Here is a 23,371-nt window from a genome sequence, read left to right on the forward strand (position 1 = left end):
ACAGCATTGGAAACAACCACTCTGTGTTTGGAAGGGGCAGCCAATAGGAAGAAACGTGGTTTTAAATGGAGAGGAGATGCAACACATTGCTTTACAGATGAATTGAGGGGCTGGATTAAGGCCCAGGAGTAACACAAATAAGGATCCATTTAAAATACCGGAAAGCTACATTAGTAAAATATTGAGCTCGAAAATAAGCAGAATAGATGCCTTCTTACTTTCAGAAGACTATTTTCTCTTTAATCACTCACACAAACATGATTTGTGTTGAATTTCTTTCATAGGTATATTAATCCAGTTTTATTTTTTATTTTTTTTACACCTACAAATGCAAAGAAAGACAAGCATTTGTGAAAAAGTTAGGGTGTGTGTGGGGGGGTGTTGTCCCACCTCCCCCTCTAGGTAAATAAAACGAGCACACTCATTATATCTTAGATTAGATTACACACAATAATTAGTAAAAGTCAGAAGTGAGTGTAGGGCACAGATGGATGTCTAACACCTTAGGATCTGTGAAGTTAAATAACTGATTCATTCTTGAGAAACAAGTCATCTAAAACATAAGTGAAACTGAAATTGCTCTGTGTCATCACACACCTGCGCAGTGTGAGAGAAGAAAACAGGTGAGTCACTACAAAGGTCCACTCGCGGTGCTTTAACCCTGTGTTTTTGTTTCTGTACCACTATAAATCCAGAAATATATACATTTAAAAATGCACTCCTTATTACTGCATTTGAAAATATAAAACATATAAAACAATACTAGTAAGAAATACTAAACATATATAAATCTATGAACAGCTGGTCCTTCTTGAAGCCTGAGTCGTTAGGTCACCCGAATTTTACCTTGAAAAAACTGGCAACTTTATTTTGGCACACTTACTAGACAACAGACGCAGGGAGATAATACATTTTAAAGACACTGAGAGGTGCCAGACCTTCTAGTGAATTCGGCACAATACCGACCTGACAGTACAATAAAGCGCTGTCAGGTTCAACTTCTCGAAATGCACACCCCTGGCTGGCTCCTGTGTCCTGCCGACCCCAGCAGAGGTTAGCAGGACGAGACTACGAGGACACCTAGCCAGTCTATCGCACATAGACAAGTTGAGATATTATTTAGATAAGGACGCTATTCATTTATCACCTGTAGGTTCAGTTTAGCTGTATTTTGTTTGTAATTCAACTCTCTTTGTGCAGGCATACAGCGTTACACGTGTCAATAAATGTTACATGGATAGATATTTGAACGAAGGCTGGTGACGGGATCTGAATGCTTATTTTGGGCTACATATATCTAGCTAGCTCACTAGCATCCAGGACTACTCACCTCACAATTTTGTTGAAACAGAACGAACAAAAGCGGTGACCGCATTGGGCTTGCAGGGGCCTTCTCAGGATTTTCTGACACGAGTTGCACAAATGCTTATCCTCCAGGTTGTTAGCCAAAATTTTCTTTGGGAAGCCCGGTTTGTTACCTTCCAGGGAAGATGGTGGAGACGGCTCCTGTGCAGCCATTATTCCCCTTGAACAATATCGGGGTACTCAGCGGGGTGTGTTCAAGATAGCAAACACAGCTGAATATGACTGTAAAAATACCCGCAAGCAACGACTCATTGCTCTTTAGCAATTTATTAAAGCGTGTATACCTGCTTTGTTTATGAACAAATGACGACATCTAACTCCTCATCTGCATTGACAAACACGTCCAGGCGTTTTCATGTGATAAAAGTGACAGCTGAGGATGCTGCGCTTTACTGTAAGTTGCTACGTCTGCCGCTAGGTGCCGCAAGTCCAAAAGAAGAGCATCTGTGTCATCAGGAAGCTGGCTGGGATAAATTGGACGGTCTAGATTCGACCACCACGACAGCCGCGGCAAGCTAACTGCACTTAATCTCGGAAGTACTATAGTTACGTCTTGAAAATAAAAGCGAAAATCGGCAATCGGTTGTAATGTGAGAAAGTAAAGAAAATGGATCTTGTTCTACCCTAAAGCTGTCTGAAACTGTGCACATCCACGTGGAAAATAGCAAAATCACGAGACTTACCAGGTATTATGTGTTAATTCTCATTAGTATACACAATTCAAGTGAACTATTGCCCAGACTTCATAAAATAACTAAATTCATAAAATATTCTTTAGTTTGGTTATCGTAATTGTATTTCAACCAAACTCGCTTTCTGGTAAATTAGTATATTAGTATATTAGTATTAGTATTAGTATCTGTAAATTGATTTATTAGCTCATAAATGACCAACACCAAACACGTGGATTTTAGTAGTTACAGTTACCTGACATAAACAGTATAAAAGATTAAAGCTGCATTCTATTTCATGGTAAGTAGGGGGCAACTCCTTTGGTTGCAGTAAGACTTTTAGTTCTATAGAAGTCTATGGGAAAATAACCATCTGTGATGTCAGTAAACACTTTACTGATGACTTTATGGGCTTAGTCACTAGTTTCAGGTAATGCTGAATAAAACATGAGCCCAAATTGATTACTCATTATTGGAGTTCAAGGAAAAAACGAGAATCATCCCTGTGCTCACTGGATAATAATTTATGAGTCACAAGTTGTCAGTCAGTAAGAAGGAGATTTCACATTCAGAGGCAGCCCAATACAATCCAGATTGTATTGGTTTCACAATATGTGGCAATCTGCAAACACAAACAAATAAATATGCAGAAAAAAATTCGAGGCACAACTTCTTCTGTATTGTTGGAAACCTACTCAGACCTATTGAAATTTAAGTAAGAATATCCATGAGTAAGCTACTTGGAGCATAAGCTTAAATAATGTTTCGGTATCGCTAAGCTTGAGCTTTATTTTGAAACCGGATATTCACAAGTTTTGCGTGCTACTTGATGATTGGTCGGCGGTAGCTGTTTTCTTTGCAAAGGAATGTCGCTGCTATATCTCTGTCGGGATGGAGGTCTGACAGATGTTTTGAGGAAAAGATGCTGGGACTGCACGCTCCTATCTTAATATATACCCGTGAGTATTTGCAGCTGACGTTAACCTGAAAAACTCATCCTGACGTGCTGCCGTGTAGTGTCACTGAGCGCAGAAGTGGCAAAGCTAAGCTAATATTGCCTGGATTGCTAGCTAAAGAGAAGCCAAAGGATAACGTTACCCTTTAGCTGGTGTAACGTTAGGTAACAAGCCGGGCTGCCTCATCTCTTTTTGAAATCCGAATTGACCTTTACATACTCTTTCGAATTTTCTGATTTAAGAATGCTTAAACACATTGCTTGATATATTAAGCAAAGCTCACTGTTCTAGCTGAGCGAGCAGCACAGTCAGCTAATGCTAGCAGGATAACGGTGAAAGGGAAATTCAACCTGAAAACAGAATTAATTCGCAGCCATTGGTAGATAATTGCTCGGCTCTTTGGATTTGAGCTAGTTAATACTTTTTTTTATTAACTTTTTAATACAAACAGACACGGAGCTTGTACTAATAATGTCAACTGAAGACAAAGCTGATCTTGATAGCGAATAATGTATTTCTTGTAGGGACACTGTGACAGCTCCCATCAGGACACGGAGACGTGTTCTGAAGCTTTCTGTTTTTCAGCTGGTCAAATATTGTTTTAGAGACAGTTTCTAATTCATTGTCATTAAACCTACTGCGAAGAATCATCTGACAACGTCGTCATTATGTCTTGCTTCAGCTTGTGCCTCTCATGTTCTCCCATTACCATTTTGGTAACATAGTCGAGATTACCTCCCCCGACCCGTCAAAGCCAGCCGTTTATCAAATGATTTAACAGTAAAATTTGGACTGTGTGTGAGAGAGAGAGGGAGAGAGAGAGTGAGTGAGCTTAACCTTCTAATGTGGGGTAAAGTATAGATTGTGATTTACTGTTAAGTTCTGACCAGTCCTGTCTCTGTGGCAGGGATGATTGACAGTAATGAATATTTAGTCAAGTGCAAAATCCTTATGCTTTCTACCCCGTCATCTTCAGCTGTAATTGAAGCTGTGCTTTAATAAACTAAGCTACTATGACATCACCCCAGATGAGTATCTTTGTGATTGTCTTCCTGGCGTTTTGAAACTGGCAGGAGAGGGATGGATCAAAGTGAAAGTGCAATCTAAAACTATATTTAGAAGTTTCTATGGACGGACAGTTGTTTTAGAACTACTTTTATCTCGTTAACTCTCTAGCTAACAATGCTTGGATCATCCGATTGTTGTGTTTGTGGTGTTCCAAGCGTGTGCGCAACAGTGAAGTTGTCAAAACGTGGTAAAAGGTTTTTCCTCCTGTTTCTTTGTTTTTTAATTTTTAATTTATTGGGCAGTATAAATGTAGATAATGATAGATAACATCATTCATCCATTCTCTTCCGGTCCCCAAAAGGGGACAGAGCCTTTCAGTCTGTTGCACCAAGGCTGTGGAACAGTTTACCACTACAATTACGTTTGCTTGACTCTGTGGATTCTTTTAAAAAACAGTTAAAAACTCTTCTGTTCAAACAAGCCTTTTGTTGATCTACATATTTTATATATATATATATATATATTTATTTTTTTTTACATTATTTACATTTGATCTTTTACATTGTATATAATGTCTATTGATTTTATTGTTTATTTTAATATTTTAATATTTGTGTACAGCGCTTTGTGATTGCCTGTCTGTGAAAAGCGCTTAATAAATAAAGTTTACTTACTTACTTGCTTACTTATCCTTATCAGGGTTGCACGGATGCTGGAGCCTATCCCCGTTACCATAGGGTGAGAGGCAGGGTACGCCTGGGACAGGTTGCCAGTCTGTCGCAGGGCTAACATATTGAGACAGACAATCATTTGCACTCACATTGACAACTATGGGCAATTTAGCATTGCCAGTGAACCTTACTCATCTAACTGCATGCGTTTGGACTGTGGAAGGAAGCCGGAGTACCCGGAGAGAACCCCCACAACAGATGGAGGAGTCAAACTCCAGACTTCTTGCTCTGGAAAGCAGCCTTAAAAGTAATCAGTCAGTCATTTGTTGAGGTTATTTAGCAGGAAAAAAAAAAAGAGTATTGCATCCACAAATATACATTTATTAATGTTTAATTATGTCTTTTAAGTACATTTTATTTATATAGGTTGCATTTAGCTCTTTTAATTTCTCTAACACAAAGCTGGTTATAAGCCAACTTTATCCCAGGCTTGAATGACGGAAAAATTACTCTTTCTTCTGATAAAAAGTTTGATTACATTCTCACATCGTATGAGAGGTTGTTCGATAAGTGTTCAAGGCCAACACTGTTAGATCCGCTTCAAAGAAAGTTTCACTAATTCTGGCTAAGCAGCTTACTTACTCATAGACTTGTGTCGGTCTCCTTTTACTTTCTCGGCTGACTAAAACATATCTGTCTCAGCTAGGGCTGGGTCATATCATACCGTTCACGGTAATACCGGTATAATGTCGGGTAACGATAAGAAAATGAAATATCGCGATAGAATATGGGTAAAACACGCATGTGCAGTGCTTTTGTTTTCATACGCACATGGCGGAAAAAGCATGGCGGCGACAGAGAATGAGAAGGGCAAAAGCTGATTGTTAAATGAAACGGATGAACCAGAATTGGTTTGTAAATATGCTACAACTTCAGTGGTGTGGCACTGGTTTAGCTTTCGTCCGTCAGATACACAACAAAGCATTATTTTTGGTAGAGCATGCTAGCGGGCCGTCGTTATTACCGTGTTTTTTGGAAAATACGGCACACTTAAAATCAATCCTTTGATTTTTCTGAAAATCAACAGTGCCCCTTATAATCCCGTGTGCCTTATGTATGAATTCTGGTTGTGTTTACTGACCTCGAAACGATTTTATGTCGTACACGGCACTGGAAAATCTGTCAAATGTTTTAGTACGACTTTGCTAAGCTAGGAACCCGCACCCCTTGATGGATTGTTGGAGCATTACGGCTATCGTAGGTAGGAGCCTCGCGGAGTGCTACGTACTGTGCTTCAACATAATATTACTGTATTATGTGTATAACCTCTTTTTAAGTTTTGTGGATATTATACATGGTTATGCTGAGGATATGTCGGCCAATTTCCACTGGAAATGCCTTTTGGTTAAACGGTCAGCAAGGATTTTGCATTTGCACTGTTAAATTTTTATGTAACTTTAATGCAGATTAAAAAAAAACAGCTGCTTGTTTAAGTGAAAATACATTGATTTTATTTTATTTTTTTTGCACGAATAAAGTTGTGGAGCTGTAAAGTATTTTGTCTAGTGTCGATTATATCGTCAGTTATATCGTTATCACAAATTTTCAAATGTATATCGTGATAAATATTTTTGGTCATATCACCCTGCTCTAGTCCCAACTACAGTGGCCCATGTAGGACAAATTTGAATTGGGGCAGGTAAGAAAACATATTTTAGTTGAATACAATCTGCTGATGTCATGTCAGTGAGATTTTCCATACTGTACCTTTAATGCACTTCCACATAAACTGTCTTTTGACTGTCGTGGTCTAATGGCGTTCATACTAGCTGTGCTGTTGTTGTTTTCTTGTTATATTGTGTTTATTTTACTGAGAATTAGTTTCCAGCTGTACACAGCAGTTTTTCCAACTTTTTGAATAAATAAAGCATATCTTAATTTTTTTTAAGTTGAATAACTTACAATTCGCATTCATTTATTTTATTTCCACATAAGAGTGACAAACTCGCACAAGAAGCTGGAACTAGTGGATTTGTGGTTTTTCTCATGTTCTAACACTTGAGCATAGTTTGATATAATTTTCATTTTTTGCAAAAAATATCAAGCCTGTCCTTTTCATCACACCTACATGTTAACAGAAGAATTTCATCTAAACAAGAGTCTTTAATCCCCAACCTCTGTCTCTGTGTTTTTCTTTGTTTTTTTTCCCCTTAGATGATGCTCAAAACAACATGGTAGTAAATTCTACTTGTGACAGGCAAAGAAAAACATCTGGTCAACTTTAAAAGAGGCACCGCTAAATTCAGTAAACCACTGAAGTTGGTACGAAGTGATTTGGCATCATATTTGCATCTCAGCATAGATCCTTAACTTCCTTGCTCGTGAAGATACGCTGCTACACTTTTACTTGTGTTGTCATTAAGGAGTCATCAGCCAGAGTTCCTCTCTACTGCAGAGTGAAGCTGGTGAAGCTCAGTCAAGATGTTCTCAGCGCTGAAGAAGCTGGTGGGCTCTGAGCCTGGCCAGCTCAAGGAGAAGAACATTCCTGCTGGTCTGCAGTCCATGAACCAGAGCTTGCAGAGACGCTTTGCCAAAGGGGTCCAGTATAACAGTAAGTAATCCAGCCAGCTAAATACATGTTCTGTCTTAGTTTGTTCAGTTTTATGGCATCTCCATCATGTTTCCTACTCCAGTGAAAATAGTGATTCGTGGAGACAGGAACACTGGAAAGAGTACTTTATGGCATCGACTGCAGGGCAAGAAGTTTGTGGAGGAGTATATACCCACTCAGGAGATCCAAGCTACAAGCATCCATTGGAATTACAAAAGTAAGCCAAGATAGCTGTGACCACATGTGATCATCTCACCAGGGCTGGGTGATATATACATTTAAAATATATATATATATATATCATTACAGTGTTTTAGAATTAGCCATTTAATTTATATCAATGTAGTCCAATGTTGCGTTACCAACTTATACACTGCCACTGCACCTTTAGGTGAAGTAGACTGTGTTGTTCATGTACACACAGACTTTTTTCCTAGTTTGGTCGAAGCCTGCTTGAAGGTTGGATAGTTGCTACTCTATAGTACAGTTCTGTAAATGAGTGCATGTTCACAAAAAAACTGGTGTGCACGTGAACATCTGCACAAAGCCTCGTGCTTACTGTCTGATGATGAAATTTACATTACTTCCACCCTCTTCAAGTACACTGAACTACACAAAACTGACTTAATATGGAACTAACTGCAATTCACTTCCTTTGCAATTCACTTCCTGTCCTGACTGACAGCCCAACTACCTTTAATTAGGACCAATAAAATTAGATGTCTGCTTTAATAAAAGTGTCTGTGACACATCACATGTTGTTTTTGTTAAATATACATACATACATACATACATACATACATACATATTAGTGAATCAGCCAAAAGGAGCTTTTAAATACTGAGAGGATTCTTTTGGTTCATGTCACCCAGCCCTGCTTGTCACCACTGCTTTAGTTATGTTTCTGTTTTGGTTTGACATCTGCTGTTTGTGCCTCATAATTTATTCCAGTGGCACCATATCAAGGTAAAAAGAAAAAGTTTAGCTGTAGTTTGAGCTAACTGATTGTTAGAGGAGACGTCCTGTATTTGTGTCAGTGCTTCCATACTAGTGAGAAAACACTACACTACTTAGCGCGAGTAGATCCACATTAGTCATTTAACAGTCAATAGATTTGAACTCTTCTCTCTGTAGTCTCAGAACATGAATAATGAATGTGTCCTCTGTGCTTGCCTCAGCTACTGATGATGTGGTGAAGGTAGAGGTGTGGGACGTGGTGGACAAAGGTGAGTGTTGACACACATGCCAGTCAAATTTCCTCTGAGGCTGACCTCTTGCATTATATCAACACATCCAATAGAGATGCTTGTTGCTTGTCTGTTCTGTCCTCAGTGTTGATGTTGTCTTTTTTTTTTGGGCACCTCTCTTACACTCATCTCAGGCCAAAAATATCCTCTTCCTGAAGGTGTAGGTGAGCGCTGCTACAGTATGTAGATACTAAACTCTTGTGTGCTGTGGGTTTGCCCTGCCTATCCCCACTCTTATCTGAATGTCAATATTGTCAGAGTATGGCTCAGGGTTGCTGCCTAGCTATGTCTCAGAGTTTGGCTGTTTTGTTTGAGGGTTTTCTTTCCTTTTTATTGTTTTGTTTATTTGTTTTTTGTTTTTTGCTACTGCTGCACCCAGTTGGAGCGTGAGCATCTGCAGCGTGTATTTAAAGGGCACTGTGTGGTCAAAGTAGGCTGCGAGATGCTTTTCTGTTAGAAAAGCAGTTGTGCTGCTGCTCTGCTTGCTCTATACCTTTATACTAACTTAAAGCAAAAACCAAACTGTAGATCAGGATTTCACTGTGTGTCAGCTTGTCTGATCTTACCATTTGTGACCAATTGTTCTTTCAGGCAAAGGAAAAAGGCGCGGTGACAATTTGAAACTGGAGAATGAGCCCCAAGAGGTGACTATCACATGGCTGTCATGTGTTTTGGAAGAAAGGCTCACTTCTAGTATGTGGGTTGCAGATTTTAATCAGAGAAAGATGTCTTATAAGGAGGAAATTGTAAAGGGGGAAAAAAGGAAAAGAAGCATATGATCTCAGCAGAATATTTTCCTCCAATTGTTCTTAAATATTAATTTGTTTGTGTTATAGTCAGATGAGGTGGCCCTGGATGCAGAATTCCTGGATGTGTACAAGAACTGCAATGGAGTGATCATGATGTTTGACATCACCAAGCAGTGGTAAGAGAGCTTTGTGTGTGTTGTTGTCTCATCAGGCAAGTCTATTTCTTTAATATGCATGAGCAGATAAAGTTTCATTGTGTCTGTCTGTGGTTATGAAGCTTCCACTGCTGGATTGTGTTCAGCTCTAGATGCACAATCCTTAAAATACATTCCACTATTGCTATTTTGGGCATCCCAAGGGAGAATTTTTTTTTAATGTATATATTAGCATGGCAAATGATATAACTGTAGGTTTTTCAGTGGGGTTTCATGTAAAGTAGGATCTGGTGTATCTTATGTCTCTGTGCTGTAGAGCTCTTTTGTTATTCAGCCACAATTAAAAACACATGAGTGAGCCTCACTGTTGTTCTAGGTGCTACAGTGACTAAGCACAGTAAATGATAGGTATGCTTAAGTGTAGCAAAAATTATAATCACGTTTACTTTGGTTAATGCTGTAGTCTAATCTCCATTATTAAATACTGTTTTTCATCATGCATTTAATCATCTTTAACAAGGGGATTTACTCACATTTCAAATATAATTCAAATTCAGATGTAAAGGAAATAAGTAAACTGTTTTAGGTGAAGGTGGCCGTTGGGGACAAAGGGTCCTCTGGAAGAGGCTTAGGCTCAGACTAACTTTCTGACTGTAAAGCCAGTCTTGGTTGGGCAAGACTAGCTAGCTGTCTAGGATCCATATTAGTGTTCCTGTCATGGTGTGACTCCCCAAGCGGTTGCAGCAGATGGCCGCTCCTCCCTGAGTCTGGTTCTGCCGGAGGTTTCTTCCTGTTAAGAGGGAGTTTTTCCTTCCCACTGTCACCAAAGTGCTTGCTCATAGGGGATCATTTGATTGATGGGTTTTTCTCTTTATGTATTATTGCAGGGTGTACCTTACACTACTAAGCGCCTTGAGGCAACTGTTGTTGTGGTTTGCCACTGTATAAATAAAATAAAATTGAACAGAAAATATGCCCTTGCAGGTGTATAATTTTCACAGACACCTCTGTGGGTAGGTCATTATTTTCTGGCTGTCATTAAATTACACAAAAATCAAAAAATGTGTCTATGTTTTAAAACATTTATACATTACTGTTTTGAGTCCCTGCTTAATTCTCTACATTTTAAAGCCAAATACTGAACTTCAGGGTTACCAGTCATAAAAACAGGAAAGCACAAGTATTTTAGAAAACTGTGTACCGTCATTTGTAAGCAGAGTTGGGGAAGCGATATTTGAAGAATAGTCAGTTTCCAGTGAATATTGATACTCCCAGATAAATGTTGTGATCCTATCAATTGCAGGACTTTTAATTACATCCTGAGGGAGCTGCCCAAAGTACCCACCCATGTGCCGGTGTGTGTGTTGGGAAACTACAGGGACATGGGCGAGCATCGTGTCATCCTCCCTGATGATATAAGGGACCTAATTGCTGGATTGAACAGGTAGATATAGATAATAATTGAATGTATACAGTTGAAATAAAAAGTGTGATAATAATAAAAGTTGTTTTCTCTGTAAAAAGTAAATCTTGTTACCTGATATAGCTGTGGAAAATGTTTTCAAATTTGAACATTTCAATGAGCATCGCATTTGCTCAATACTCTGGGATAAGCTACACAGACCTTTTTTGTGTCTACACTCTGAGCTTTTAATAAAGCCATAATGTCATCAAACCTTGCACACACATAGAAGTAAAAAAGTTTTAAAATCTTATTTTTAAGCCAAAAGTTCACCAACGTTTGTCCGTGTACCTCTGTATTTATACAGGGACTGTTTTGTTTTTCCACAACAACTGCATGAGCAAATTACCAGGATGGTGCCAAGTTGCAGGACCTGCCTATAGGGACTCAGAATACTGCACCATATATCACTGTGTTCAGTCACAGATAGCAAAAATACAGGAAACAGTACCAGGAATAAACAGGAAGTGTTGGAAGAAAACAGAACCGGGAACAATATAATTCTCTAAGGACTTTAATTTTTGGTTTTAACTTTAAAAAAATTTACATAATCAACAACTAGATTAGTGTTCTTTCACTGTGTCTGTGTCTGCAGCCACAAACCAGACATCCAGGGAACTGAGGGCTCAGTGACACAACCAAAACAGGAAGAAGCTTTTTTTTTTTTTTTTGTTAATTTTGTTTTCTTACCCAGATTTGAGCTTACACCTCACCAGAGGGACTGGCTCTGCAAAACTTAAAACCCCAGTAGTAGATAACAGGTATCACAACAGTGGCCATCAACTTTCTCTAGTGGGCTGTCTGCTTCAGGCTCAATGCACAGTTGTGTAAAAATGGTAATTTTGTGGGTCATCCGACTCTTCTTCCCCACAAAATGATCCCTATGAGTGCCACCACTCCAATCAGAGACGTAAGGTACAGCTTAGCATCTTGCACATTTAAAACATATTTGCACAAAACATGCTGCAAGTAAAATAATCTGTGAAAACATGGTACTTCCCGGGGATTTTAAACCGAAACTCCTGCTACCTGCCAGTGTGGAAGTGCCTTAAACCTGAATTCTCTCTAACAGAAAAGATGTCTGATTCTATAAAAGTCTCTGGAAAAACAATTTTCAGCTCCCTTGATCTTTGACTTCAGGAAACTTTCCTTCCTAGATTTTATTCTTAATAAATACAATATGATTGTTTTGTAAATGATGGTTCGCCAAAGTCAAAAGGGAGGATAAAACTGTATGTGCTCATAATACAAAATGTTTTCATTTACAGTTTGTTATCCATTGAGCACATCAATGTGGCATTAGTTTCAAAAAGCTGAGATGGTCACAACAAAAACGCTAAACTTGTAGCGTTAAAACAGAATATCACTAACCAATGAGGGACTTGAAGATTGTTACCTACAATTTTTATATAGACTCTGCAGTGAAAACAGCAGTAGAAACTACGCTGAACAGTAGACCGTGGATAGAAGATAACTCGCATAATAGTGTTCAAAAGTGATGATGGATTGGATTTATATAGCGCTTTTCAAGGCACCCAAAGCGCTTTACAATGCCACTATTCATTCACTCTCGCATTCACAAACACTGGTGGAGGCAAGCTACGGTTGTAGCCACAGCTACCCTGGGGAACGTGACTTATATTTATTTGGCTGGTTGGTAACTAACCAGTATAATACAAATGGATATTTTACCACTGAAAGCTGTCTAGTGTCAAAGGGAAGGTGTTATCCACTGTCAGTTTAACAACTTAACAAGCTGATGATGTGTCTGATGTTTTTGTGCCCTTGAGGTGGTAAATGCAGCTACACCTCTCTCCGTTTTTTTTTGTTTGTTTGTTTGTTTTTTTTATTAAATAACACTTGGACATCAATGAGGCATGTAAATATAGGGTATATATTCAGAAACTTGAGTTTACTACTAATGCTTTCCTTTTACAGACCTATGGGATCATCTTACATCCACTATGCCGAGTCCTCTATGAAGAATGGCTTTGGCTTGAAATATCTGCACAAGTTTTTCAACATCCCGTTCCTACAGCTGCAGGTTATTGTTTTGTTTTATGTGCTGAATATTTGATTTATTTTTATTTATAATATCAGGTTTTCAAACGCTATAATTTTTTATTATGATTTATTTATTGTAATGGAAGACAAAGCACACCTATTTCATCTCAGCACGTGCCCAGGTAATCATGCCATGTGTTTGTGTGCAGAGGGAGACCCTCCTGAGGCAGCTGGAGACCAACCAGTTGGACATGGATGCGACACTGGAGGAGCTCTGTGTCCAGCAGGAGACTGAAGATCAGAACTATGAGATGTATGCTCATCTTTATTCTCTCTGACAGCCTGTGCACTGCTGTTACTGAGCCACTAGAGGGACTAGATCAAAAGCTTTATTTCCCAAAATTCTCCCCCACTCTATGTAAAATATTATGTGTCCTCACTTTTTATGCATTAGGTGCTCTCATGTCCACTGCTGGGCTTAAACTAGTGAGCTGGGTGCACACTACTACCTCCATCTTCTAGCAGTTGAATTTAACAGATTTGTAAAATGAACTACACATCTGTGTACATTTCCTTCTACTGAGTTTTTCCTTACTCTAGTTTCTAAACTGTATTGATGGCCTCAGATGTTATTCAAAGTCTCTTAAAAGTCCTGTTGTGATATCTGCAGTTTCCTGGAGAACTTGGAGTCTCGCAGTAAGGGCTATGGTTCCCCTGGTCCAGCCAACGGTCAGAGTCCCTCATCAGGCTCTCAGTCCCCCATTGTCCCTCCCAGTGGGGCCTCCACCGGCAGCTCCAGTCCCAGCACTCCACAGCCACCAATCCCTTCCCAGCCACTCCCACAGTCACCATCTGTGTCCACAACCTCTCCTCCGCCTCCCACAGCAGCAGCAGCTGGCGGGGCAGCTTCACCTGCTGCTGAGGTAAAATCATTGGCCCAGTCACCCGAACACCTTCAGTCACCAGCTGCAGGAGCGTCGGGCCCACAGAAACGCAGCTTCATCTCCCGATGGTTTGGCTCATCCCCAGCCACCGAGGCTTCTGCCTCAGCACCAGGTCAGTCCTACACAGCACTCGCACAGCAGAGTGCTCCATGTAGTCTCTACACCAGCCATCTGTGACAATATTTCTGTCTATTCACAGCCATTAGCACATTCGTCCACGTAGCATTACAGTCCAACACTGCAATTTTGCACTCAGGTTAAGTGGACCAACACTCTCAATTATAAACAAATTCAATAACAGTAAATCATGAGTAGCAACCAGAGGTTTGATCCCAGGACATACACACCATGACATGAACATGCACTGCTGCTGGTTGAAGCAAATTGTGGCCATGACAAACCTGCATATGAATCACTCAGTGGCTTATGTAGACACAGAGGAACTGCAGGCGTATATAGAGATGCTCATTTTTGGATGCTGTTTACAGGTCAAAAAAATTAATCAGTTTAAATCTGCAGGGTACTGCTGCAAGCCCCGCTCATCAGCAAATGTAAGGGCGGTGTGACTTTTCCATGGACAGGAAGAGAACAGCTGGCAGCACAACGTGGGAAGCTTACATGCAAAGATCAGTCTGTCCATTTACAGCTTCTGCTCCACCTCAGCTGGAGTCCCTCTTCTTGAGGGGTTAAAATAAAAAAAACGTGATTAATATTTATATTTCAGGATGAAGTATTTTTGAAAGATTCCATCATTTAAAGTGGAAAAAAATATTACTTTATAATATTTTTGCAGGAGTTTTTGCAAAGCTGCCACTTTTTTGTCCTTAGGGCATTGAGTGTGACAGTTTCTTGTTTTTGTTTTTGTTGCAAAGAGAGGTGACTATGACACTGCAAAAAAAAATAATAATAATGAACTTGGTGTTCATTATTATTATTTTTTTTTGCAGTGTTTCTGCCAATCAGTCTCATTTTAGGGCCTATTGAAAATAATCAAATATTCCTTGAAATGTATTTCATGGAAATTGTTGTTCTTCTTTGGGGTTTTTTTTTTGTTTTTGTTTTTTTGATAAAAATCAGTGGAGCTATATAAACATACTGGCCTTCAAATCATTAAAATCCATTAAATATTATTAATATTGGATATTAAAAGTTCAGACCAAAGTAGTTGACTGAGTCATTTAAAGTGGAACAAATATTACTATATAATATTTTTACAGCACTTTTTGAGAAGCTCCACTGTTTTGTCTTTAGAAAGAGTCAAAGACGAGAAGAGTGAGGATTTTAAAGAATCATCTAAGGGTTAAGAAAGCTGTTCAGTCACATCCGTCAAATCTTGATAAACTAGAATGTAGTAAGCTAATGAACACATTCAATGGAGATTGTTATATCAGTTACTGAATAAAGAGTTCACTTTGAGTTTTCTTTGTCCTCCGGGCACTGAGAGTATCCAGACCAGCTTTAGAATATATTTGTTGACCGTAACTGAAACTGCCAGGTCCATAGTAAGTAGTCACAAGGTTTGAGACTTGGGAGTTGAGAAATGCGGAGCATTTAAAAGGATCAAAAGACTGGCTGGTGTTGGAATGTCATGTGATTTCAGTCTTTCCCTGCAGTTTCTGTATAATTAGCTAAAAGCAAACACACAGTGGTTCTGCTTTGGAGCTTTTGAACTTTAAAGCGTAGATTTTTGTTCTGAGTCATTTTGCTCTCAGTCAAAAATTGTCTCAATGTTTTCCTCAGAGGAGCCTCCTGTACCAGTGTGTCCTGCTAAGGTGCAGAGTGTGGATGATTTTGTGCCAGATGAGAGACTGGACAAGAGTTTCTTGGAGGACAGCCTGCCCTCCAAGACCAAGGTGCCCCGACCTGCAGCAGCTCCCACTGTGGACAGTGACAGGTGAAAATTTTCACAAATACTTCTGACTTGGCCTGTTTTTACTTTTAGAAAATACTCTTTGTCAATGTTTTACATTTTACCTTCTTTATTCAACATTTAGAAGAGGTTGAATTAAATTTTTAAATGTTTTACTACATTGTTAGTCACTAAGTGTCTGCTTTCGGTCACCTCTTCAAGCCTCTTTGAACCAACTTTTCGTGTTCTTGCTTCAACCCAGTGATGGTGAGGATAGAGGAAACCCCATGGTGTCCAGTTTCCAGGATGAGCTTGACCCTGATGATACTGAGCCAAGCCTTTCCAACTCTAAGGCCCTCCCCCCCATTAAAGATATCACTCTGAGCAGTGACGAGGAGGAGGGAATACCAACAGCACTTGTAATCTCACAGGATCAAGACCTGGAAAGTAAACCTGAGCTCAAAGCGTAAGTCAAGAAATTTCATTAGTGACACAAGTGATATACTGCTCAAAAAATTAAAGACACACTTTTTAATCTGAGTTTAGCATTAAGTCAGTGAAACCTCGGGGATATTGATCTTATCAGTTAAGTAGCACAGGAGGTTGTTAATCAGTTCACTTAACAAGAGGTGACCTAGAAGGGCAACAATGCGACAACAAAGCAGGAATAGTTTTACAGGTGGAGGCCACTGGTATTTTCTGCCTCCTGATCTTTTCTGACTGTTTTTCTCTAGTTGTATGCATTTGATTAGGGCCAGTGTCACTACTGGTAGCATGAGGTTATATCAGGACCCCGCATAGGTTGCACTGGTAGTCCAACTCCTGCAGAATGGCACATCAATACGCACACTTGCAATAAGGTTTGCTGTGCCTCCCAGCATAGTTTCAGGAACATAGCGGAGAATACAGGAGACAGGCAGTTACTCTGTGAGAGCTGGACAGAGTCACAAAAGGTCCTTCACCCATCGGCAGGTCTAGTATTTGCTCTTTTGTCCCAGAAGGAACAGGGTGAGCTCTGCCAGAGCTACAAAATGACCTCCAGCAGGCCACTGATGTCAGTGTCTCTGAACAAATCATCAGAAACAGACTTCATGAGGGTGGCCTGAGGGCTCAACATCCTTTAGTAGGGTCCTGTGTTCACTGCCCAACACCATGTAGCTCGATTGGCATTTGCCATAGAATACCAGAATTGGCACCACTAGCACCCTGTGCTTTTCAGAGACAAGAGCAGGTTCACCCTGAGCACATGTGACAGATGTGAAACAGTCTGAAGAAGCCATGGAGAACGTTATTCTGTCTGTAACATCGTTAAACTTGACTGGTTTGGTAGTGTCAGAGAGGGACATATCAATGGAGGGACACACAGACCGCTATAGGGCTAGCCAGCAGCACCCTGAGTGACGCTAGGTATCACGTTGAAATTCCCGGGCCCACTGTCAGACCCTACACTGGTGCAGTGGGTCCTGAGACATCAGCTGTCATCTCATTAGGAGCATGCCCCGACGTTGTCACACATACATACAAGCACATACAAACATACAGCCATACAAACCACTGAGTACCATTTTTGCAATGAAATTTTGACAAAATGGATTATCCTGCTGCATCACTTCTTCACTTTGAGTTTTGAGGTGTCACTGTAGGTTGATGTGTAAACGATGTGGCATCCCTAACGCATGACCCAGTACATATCAGTGTAGATATGCAGCCTATCCCCCCCCCCCCTTTCCCCCATTGTGATCTGATATGTTTTTTGTTTTGTTTTTTTACGTGTTCCTTGAATCAGGCCTATAATCACAAAACCAAAGGTGACATCTAAAGCTCCGGATCCCCAGGGCCAAACCACACCACCCATCTCCCTCACTTTAACTCCCGCAGTAGAGCAGCCAGCCCGACACCAAGGCAAGAAGAAGGGAAGCACGCCCAAAGTGGAGGACTCTGACACAGACCCTGAGGCTCCTGTGGCTCAGCAAATGCTCTCGTTTGTGATGGATGACCCTGACTTTGACTCTGAAGCATCAGACACACCTAAAATTGCAAAGGTAAACAAAGATACTTCCACTATGAGGCCAGTTCAGGTCACAGATCTGGAAAGCAAAATCTGCAACAGAAATTAAATAGATGAAAAGTCAATTAAAACTTTTCTGTTCTGCTTCTTTAATGAATATACATTTGCATCCCTTTTGAATGCAGGATACATTTCCAGTCAGGGATGAGCTTCTGTCTGACCTCTCTGATGATGACATGCAGTTAGCCAAGGTGCCAGAACCCCTAAAACCCACTGTGATCACCTTCAAACCCAAGGACGACACTGACCTGTTTGGTCTCGGGATCCAAGAAGAGCCTCCTGCAGCCAAGGAAAGCAGCGAGGATCAGGAAGGCAAGTCCTTAAATACTTGTCGATGTAACTCCACATTTGATTAGCTGATGAGCAGGCAGATTAGGTCAACAGAACCCTTTAGATTCAATTGATATTGCACAGTGACTTCAAGGTGCTTGATATTGTTATGTAAAGACCCCACAATAACAGAGAGAAAACCCCAACAGTCAGACAAAAGATGCATCATGGAAGAGACCCAGAGTTTAATATTAACTAATTGTTAAATGCAGAGAGGTGTGTAAGCACATACTGAGGGAGAAAGGTAACTGAAGAAGAAATACTTAATGCATCATGGGAATCCCCCAGCAGCCTACACCTATTGCAGTATAACTAAAGGAGGATTCAGGGTACATGCTTTAGCAAAAAGGAAAGTTTTAAGTTTAATCTTAAAAGTAGAGATAGTGTCTGTCTCTCAAATCCAAACTGGAAGCTGGTTTCATAGAAGAGGGGCCTGAAAACCGAGGGCTCTGCCTCCCAATTCTACTTTTAAATACTCTAGGAACAACAACTAACCCAGCTGTCTGAGAGCAAAGTGCTCTGATGGGGTGGCCTAATTATGCGAAACGTTGTACGTGATGAGAAGGATTTTAAAATTTCATTCTGGATTTAAGGGAGCCAATCAAAAGAAGCCAGTATGGGAGAAATATGCTCTTTCTAGTTCCTGTCAGTACTCTTGCTTCAGCATTTTGGATCAACCGAAGGATTTTCAGGGAGTTTTTAGGACATCCTGATAATGAATAATTACAATAATCCAGCCTAGAAGTAATAAATGCATGAACTAGTTTTTCAGAGTCACTCTGAGACAGCAGGTTTTTTAATTTTACAAAGTAAGACAGCCTCACGTATTTATTTAATATGTATATTGAAGGAAATATCTTGGTCAAAAACAACTCCATTACTCAGTGTTAACTGAGACCAGGGTAATGCCATCCAGAGTATTGGTCTAGACACCATATTCTAAGATTTTTAGGGCTGATTACAGTAACGTCAATTTTATCTCAATTTAGAAGCAAGGATGTAATTGTTTCATGTTATTAAGTGGTTAAAACAATTGTCCTTTTTTGAAATGGTCTGTTCTGCTGGTTTTGTTAAGAAACTGAACTTTAACATAAAACGTATTTAAAATGACTCCATCAGATGTTCACCACTTGTGAGAGTGCTGTATGCATGTGCTCCTCTTTCAGAGAAAGAAAGCAAGCACTCCTCCAAGGAAAAGAAGAAAAAGAAGAAGAAGAGCAAAGAGGTAAACTTTTTGTTGATATTACATACTGTAAGGACTTTGTGTCTAAAGAAGAGAAATAAAACAGTTTTTCTCATTGACCATCGAGTGTATAGTATCTACTGGTATTAGAAATTGAATGCCTGGTACTGAGCTGTGGTGACGGTCGGTGAGCAAGAGGATAGTTTGGAGACATTGCTGCTACAAAGGTGTATGTAAAATGTTAAATGATTATTTGTAAAGATTTGAATGAAAATTCAAAGACATAATGAGTGGACATTCTTATCTAACACACTCACCAGTGAGGGGTCAGACGCTTCAGACTTCAAACTTGATTTAAGTCTTTAACTGCAAGTCTGCAAACCGCAGGGTTTTTTTTTTCCTTTATTAAAAGGATTCTGTTGTTTTGCTATGAACGTGAACAGAAATAGAAAAGTTCAGCTTTTTATGTCGTGAACAGCCTCTGAGGTTCTGCCGGCGAGTCCTACAGTAAACTGTGTGCCGTCACTTACAGGAGGATGAAAAGAGCAAGAAGAAACACAAACACAAGAAAAGGGAAAAGGATGAAGCTGCAGTGCCCGATGAGAAGGAGAAAAAGAAAAAAAAATCCAGGACCAAGAAAACCGAAGTGGATGAGCTGGAGGACTTTCTGGGCGGTGGGGCAGCATCAATCAAAAGAGATGATGGCGATTATGAAGAGCTATAAGAGCTCCTGCAGAAGGGTGCCAGGGCACAGGGTTGTTGGTGGTTTGTATGTGCATAAAGCAGCATATCCAAGCCATACACTGTATACAAGGCTAACAGCACCCAGGTAAAATAAGCCAGGACTCTGCTATGTTTGACCTGTATATTACGTTTGTTACGTTTGTTTTTCCCATCTGCGCCTGTGCTGTCACTTCCGTTCCAACCACTAAGAACAGGCTGGGACACCCACATGTACTGTAGTGAGTGGTAACAGAAATACGATGATCAAGGTGGCCGCAGCTCAGCTCTTTGTACTCTGACGCATTTAAATATGTTGGAATAAGGTTTTATTTGACATCATCCACTCCACGAACCAGCTGCTGTAAATAAAGCTTAACCATTTAGTCTGAATGTTGGTGTGGTTGGTGTAATAACTGAGAGCATGCTCAGAGTGAGAAGTGACTTCTTAAAGAATCCATTGTGTTCTTTCTCTTTGTTTCTTGAGCTTAATGATTAATGGTAATTTTAGTCTTGTGTCTAAATATGAACACTGGAGGAGAATTTAGATGATTTAAGAAGGCCTTCCTGTTTTTTCACACTCCTAAAGTTCATCATCCTTGCAAAGTTGGCTGAATCTGAAACTGGATATTTTTCTTTCTCATGGCCTTCTGTGTTTAACTCAACATTAGGCTCTTTGTGCTTGTGTTATTATTAAATTATTATTATTAAGCAAGATCATCTCAGTGGGATCTGTTTGGTAGGTTTCTGGTGCCGTCTTGCTTCCAGATTTTTCTTCTGTGAGAGTAAGAACAGCAGCGACTGTTTTCTGGAGCTTCCTTTAACAGCGGCTTTAGCTCCTTCTCCCTGAACAGCAGGAGTAAGTTGATGGTTATTTTGAAAGCAGGACACCTTCTAATCTGTGTTCTTAGCTGTATGTATTTTAGAAGGAGCTGTTAACAAAGGCCTTCAATAAGCAAATCTCTCAATTCAGCAGCCATCTTGAATCGGATCTGGGGGCTTATTTAAAAACCGCTTTGAGACTGGGGAGAGAGCCGCGACTCTGCTACTACTCACGCCTACAGCATAGCAAAGGAAGCTGTTACTAACCTCTACTGTGTGCATGTGTCAGTGCAACAACATGATTGGCTAAAGTGTTTCTCATTTCAACTGTTGACTGGCTCTTTAGACTTGTAAATCTTGTACACAGTGTACATCTTCTCCTTAGTGATCTCATACGGACAGAAGGTCAAGCAGGGCCAGAGCTGTGGCTATTTTTTTTTTTTGGACATGATCGGACAAAGAGTAGAAAAAATGTCTGAAATGGAGCATTTAAAGCAGTCTGAAGCCTCACTGCCACTTCTGCATACTGATTTGAAACATCCCACTAACTGGAAACATCCAGAAAAGTATTTGCAAGTGACTGATGTTATCAAGACATCACCACCAAACAGGAACGCAAAGTTTCCGCAGGGTTAAATCTCAATACATTTGAATTACATACGAATCTGCTTTGAGGCGTCCATGACCCTCACAGTCCATGTTTTTTTTTTTTTTTTTTTTTGTTTTGTTTTTCCCCCCCCCCACATAAAAGCTATGTGTGATTCCAGTGCTAAATTCTCTTCCTGTTTTCCGATTGCCTTAACGGAGGTTTACTACAAGGGAATGATGTGCAGCTGTCCTCGTGAACCATTTCAAGTGTTCTTACTGTAATCTGTTGGCTAGCTCGGTCAGGTTAAGAATGTTGTCCTAGCCTTTTGTTATAGGTGGATCTGTATCATCTTTAAATTCTGTTTAAAAGATTGCAGTGACTTGGTTGTTTGCTTTGGTGTCACTCTCAGTGGAGTTTTGTTAACATTCCCAGGACTTTTACTTTATTTATTGCTTCCATTTTGTTGTTTTCTTTGCATGTTTTGTGCCCAGACTTTGCTAAAAACTCATGCAGGTTTTTTTGTTTGTTTGCTTGTTTTAGTTGTTGTTTTCTTTCGAGTTACATCTGTTGATATTTGTCATCCATTTCCTGTTATCCATCATGCTGTGGTTTACTGCCAGAGCTTCTTAAGAAACTCTGCGATGGTATGAACTGCTCCACCTTTGTTTATTTCAGCTGCTCTTGATGGACTCGTGATGACATGCATCGTCTCCCAATACTGAAATTTTTCAAAGAAGTGAAGCTTCCAAGATACATCGCATGTATTCTTTTGACAGCTTTAATATGGTTTTCCATCACATATACACACAGTTTACAAAAAGGTAATTGTGTTATTCCAAAGTTGAAACTATGCAGCATTGATCCTGAATACTGTATGCTCTTCTTTTTATTGTCTCTCGTCATGTGATTGAGGATAAATGCTGACACCACAGTTTCAAGCAAAGCATGAGACTTAAAATGTACAGCAAGAAAAGAATGTAAAAAGTGTAAAAATAAAAAGATATATTTGAAGAGCTTTGTTCCAAAATGAAATGTACAGCATGTGGGAATAATGTCATCTCCATGAAATAAATACAGCTTCATTAGGGGGTTGTTGTGACTAAAGTAATAAGATTTCTGAATGAATGATATGCTCTTTAAAATACTGGGTTTTTTTTTTTTGTTTTTTTTTTTTTTTTTTTCCTCCTAATAGTTGTACAGCATTTTGGAATGAAACCCTTCATTTGTCACCCCATGACATGGTCCATCTTTACACTATGTGTGAGTTTGCTTATGTTTGGTTTGTCCAATAAATGCAAACTTATTTCTTCATAAAAAAGATGTGTGTGTCTTGTCATATGAACATATTGAAGCCCCTTGAAGCAATTGCTGTTGTGATTTGGAACTATGTAAATAAAAAGACCGAATGTTCAATTCAATTCAGAGAGGAGCCTACAAAGCTTTTCCCCTCCCCCACCTCAGCGCCTCAGACCATATCACTGTCATGCTAATGCCTGCTTACAGACCGCTCGTTAAAACCACCAAACCGGTTCGTAAGCGGATACAAGTGTGGCCAGAAGGGTCTTCGGAGGCTTTACAGGACTGCTTTAACACCACAGACTGGAACATGTTTAAGCAGGCTGCCACCTATAACAACACCACTGACCTCCAGGAGTACGCAGAGACTGTTACTGCCTACATCAACAAGTGTATTGAGGATGTAACAGTCACGAAAACCATAACTGTACGGGCAAATCAAAAACCATGGATGACAGGAGAGGTCTACAGGCTGCTGAAAGCTCGGAATGTTGCCTTCAGAGATGGTGACGAGGCGAGCCTGAGGACAGCTAGGGCCAACCTTTCCCGTGGCATCAGAGAGGCTAAGAGACAGTACTCCAGGAAAATATCTCATCACTTCAAAGACAGCAGAGACTCACGGAGCCTGTGGCGGGGCATTCAGACCATCACAGATTACAAGCCCCCACCAC

The 23,371-nt window shown here is 40.0% G+C and overlaps 2 protein-coding genes across 8 annotated transcripts in view; one reads left to right on the forward strand and one right to left on the reverse strand.

The window, feature by feature from the left end:
* The window catches only part of LOC146696547 (TNF receptor-associated factor 2-like), a 35,950-nt gene extending 34,069 nt beyond the window's left edge, over positions 1 to 1,881 (reverse strand). For 3 of the 4 annotated variants that reach the window (XM_085474688.1, XM_085474687.1, XM_085474686.1), the window contains exon 1: positions 1,331 to 1,880. In XM_085474688.1, coding sequence (XP_085330814.1) covers positions 1,331 to 1,518 — 188 coding nt within the window. In that variant the 5' untranslated portion in view covers positions 1,519 to 1,880. Of the gene's footprint in view, positions 1 to 1,330 lie in introns of all 4 variants that reach the window. The other variant, XM_085474689.1, reaches the window with a different exon arrangement.
* Positions 1,882 to 2,873: 992 nt separating this feature from the next.
* Positions 2,874 to 21,533, forward strand: rabl6b (RAB, member RAS oncogene family-like 6b). Of its 4 annotated transcripts, none has more exons than XM_085474682.1 (18): positions 2,874 to 2,995; positions 6,886 to 6,993; positions 7,127 to 7,282; positions 7,365 to 7,499; positions 8,461 to 8,508; positions 8,664 to 8,693; positions 9,121 to 9,173; positions 9,366 to 9,454; positions 10,737 to 10,877; positions 12,834 to 12,939; positions 13,109 to 13,212; positions 13,570 to 13,955; positions 15,584 to 15,737; positions 15,955 to 16,158; positions 17,479 to 17,734; positions 17,886 to 18,072; positions 19,257 to 19,315; positions 19,806 to 21,533. In XM_085474682.1, the coding sequence occupies exons 3-18, from the start codon at positions 7,153 to 7,155 to the stop codon at positions 19,995 to 19,997; spliced, it is 2,274 nt and encodes a 757-aa protein (XP_085330808.1). In that variant the 5' UTR covers positions 2,874 to 2,995; positions 6,886 to 6,993; positions 7,127 to 7,152; the 3' UTR covers positions 19,998 to 21,533. The 4 variants fall into 4 exon arrangements, with proteins under 4 accessions (XP_085330808.1, XP_085330807.1, XP_085330809.1 ...); XM_085474681.1 differs by having other exon boundaries at positions 7,095 to 7,282; positions 19,806 to 21,532; XM_085474683.1 differs by lacking the exon at positions 6,886 to 6,993.
* The last annotated feature ends 1,838 nt before the right edge of the window (positions 21,534 to 23,371 follow it).

This window comes from Copadichromis virginalis, linkage group LG12 (assembly GCF_057382275.1).
Source record: "Copadichromis virginalis isolate Kocher_CV1m ecotype Utaka linkage group LG12, C_Virginalis_male_GT1.1, whole genome shotgun sequence".
Classification (NCBI taxonomy): Eukaryota; Metazoa; Chordata; class Actinopteri; order Cichliformes; family Cichlidae; genus Copadichromis; species Copadichromis virginalis.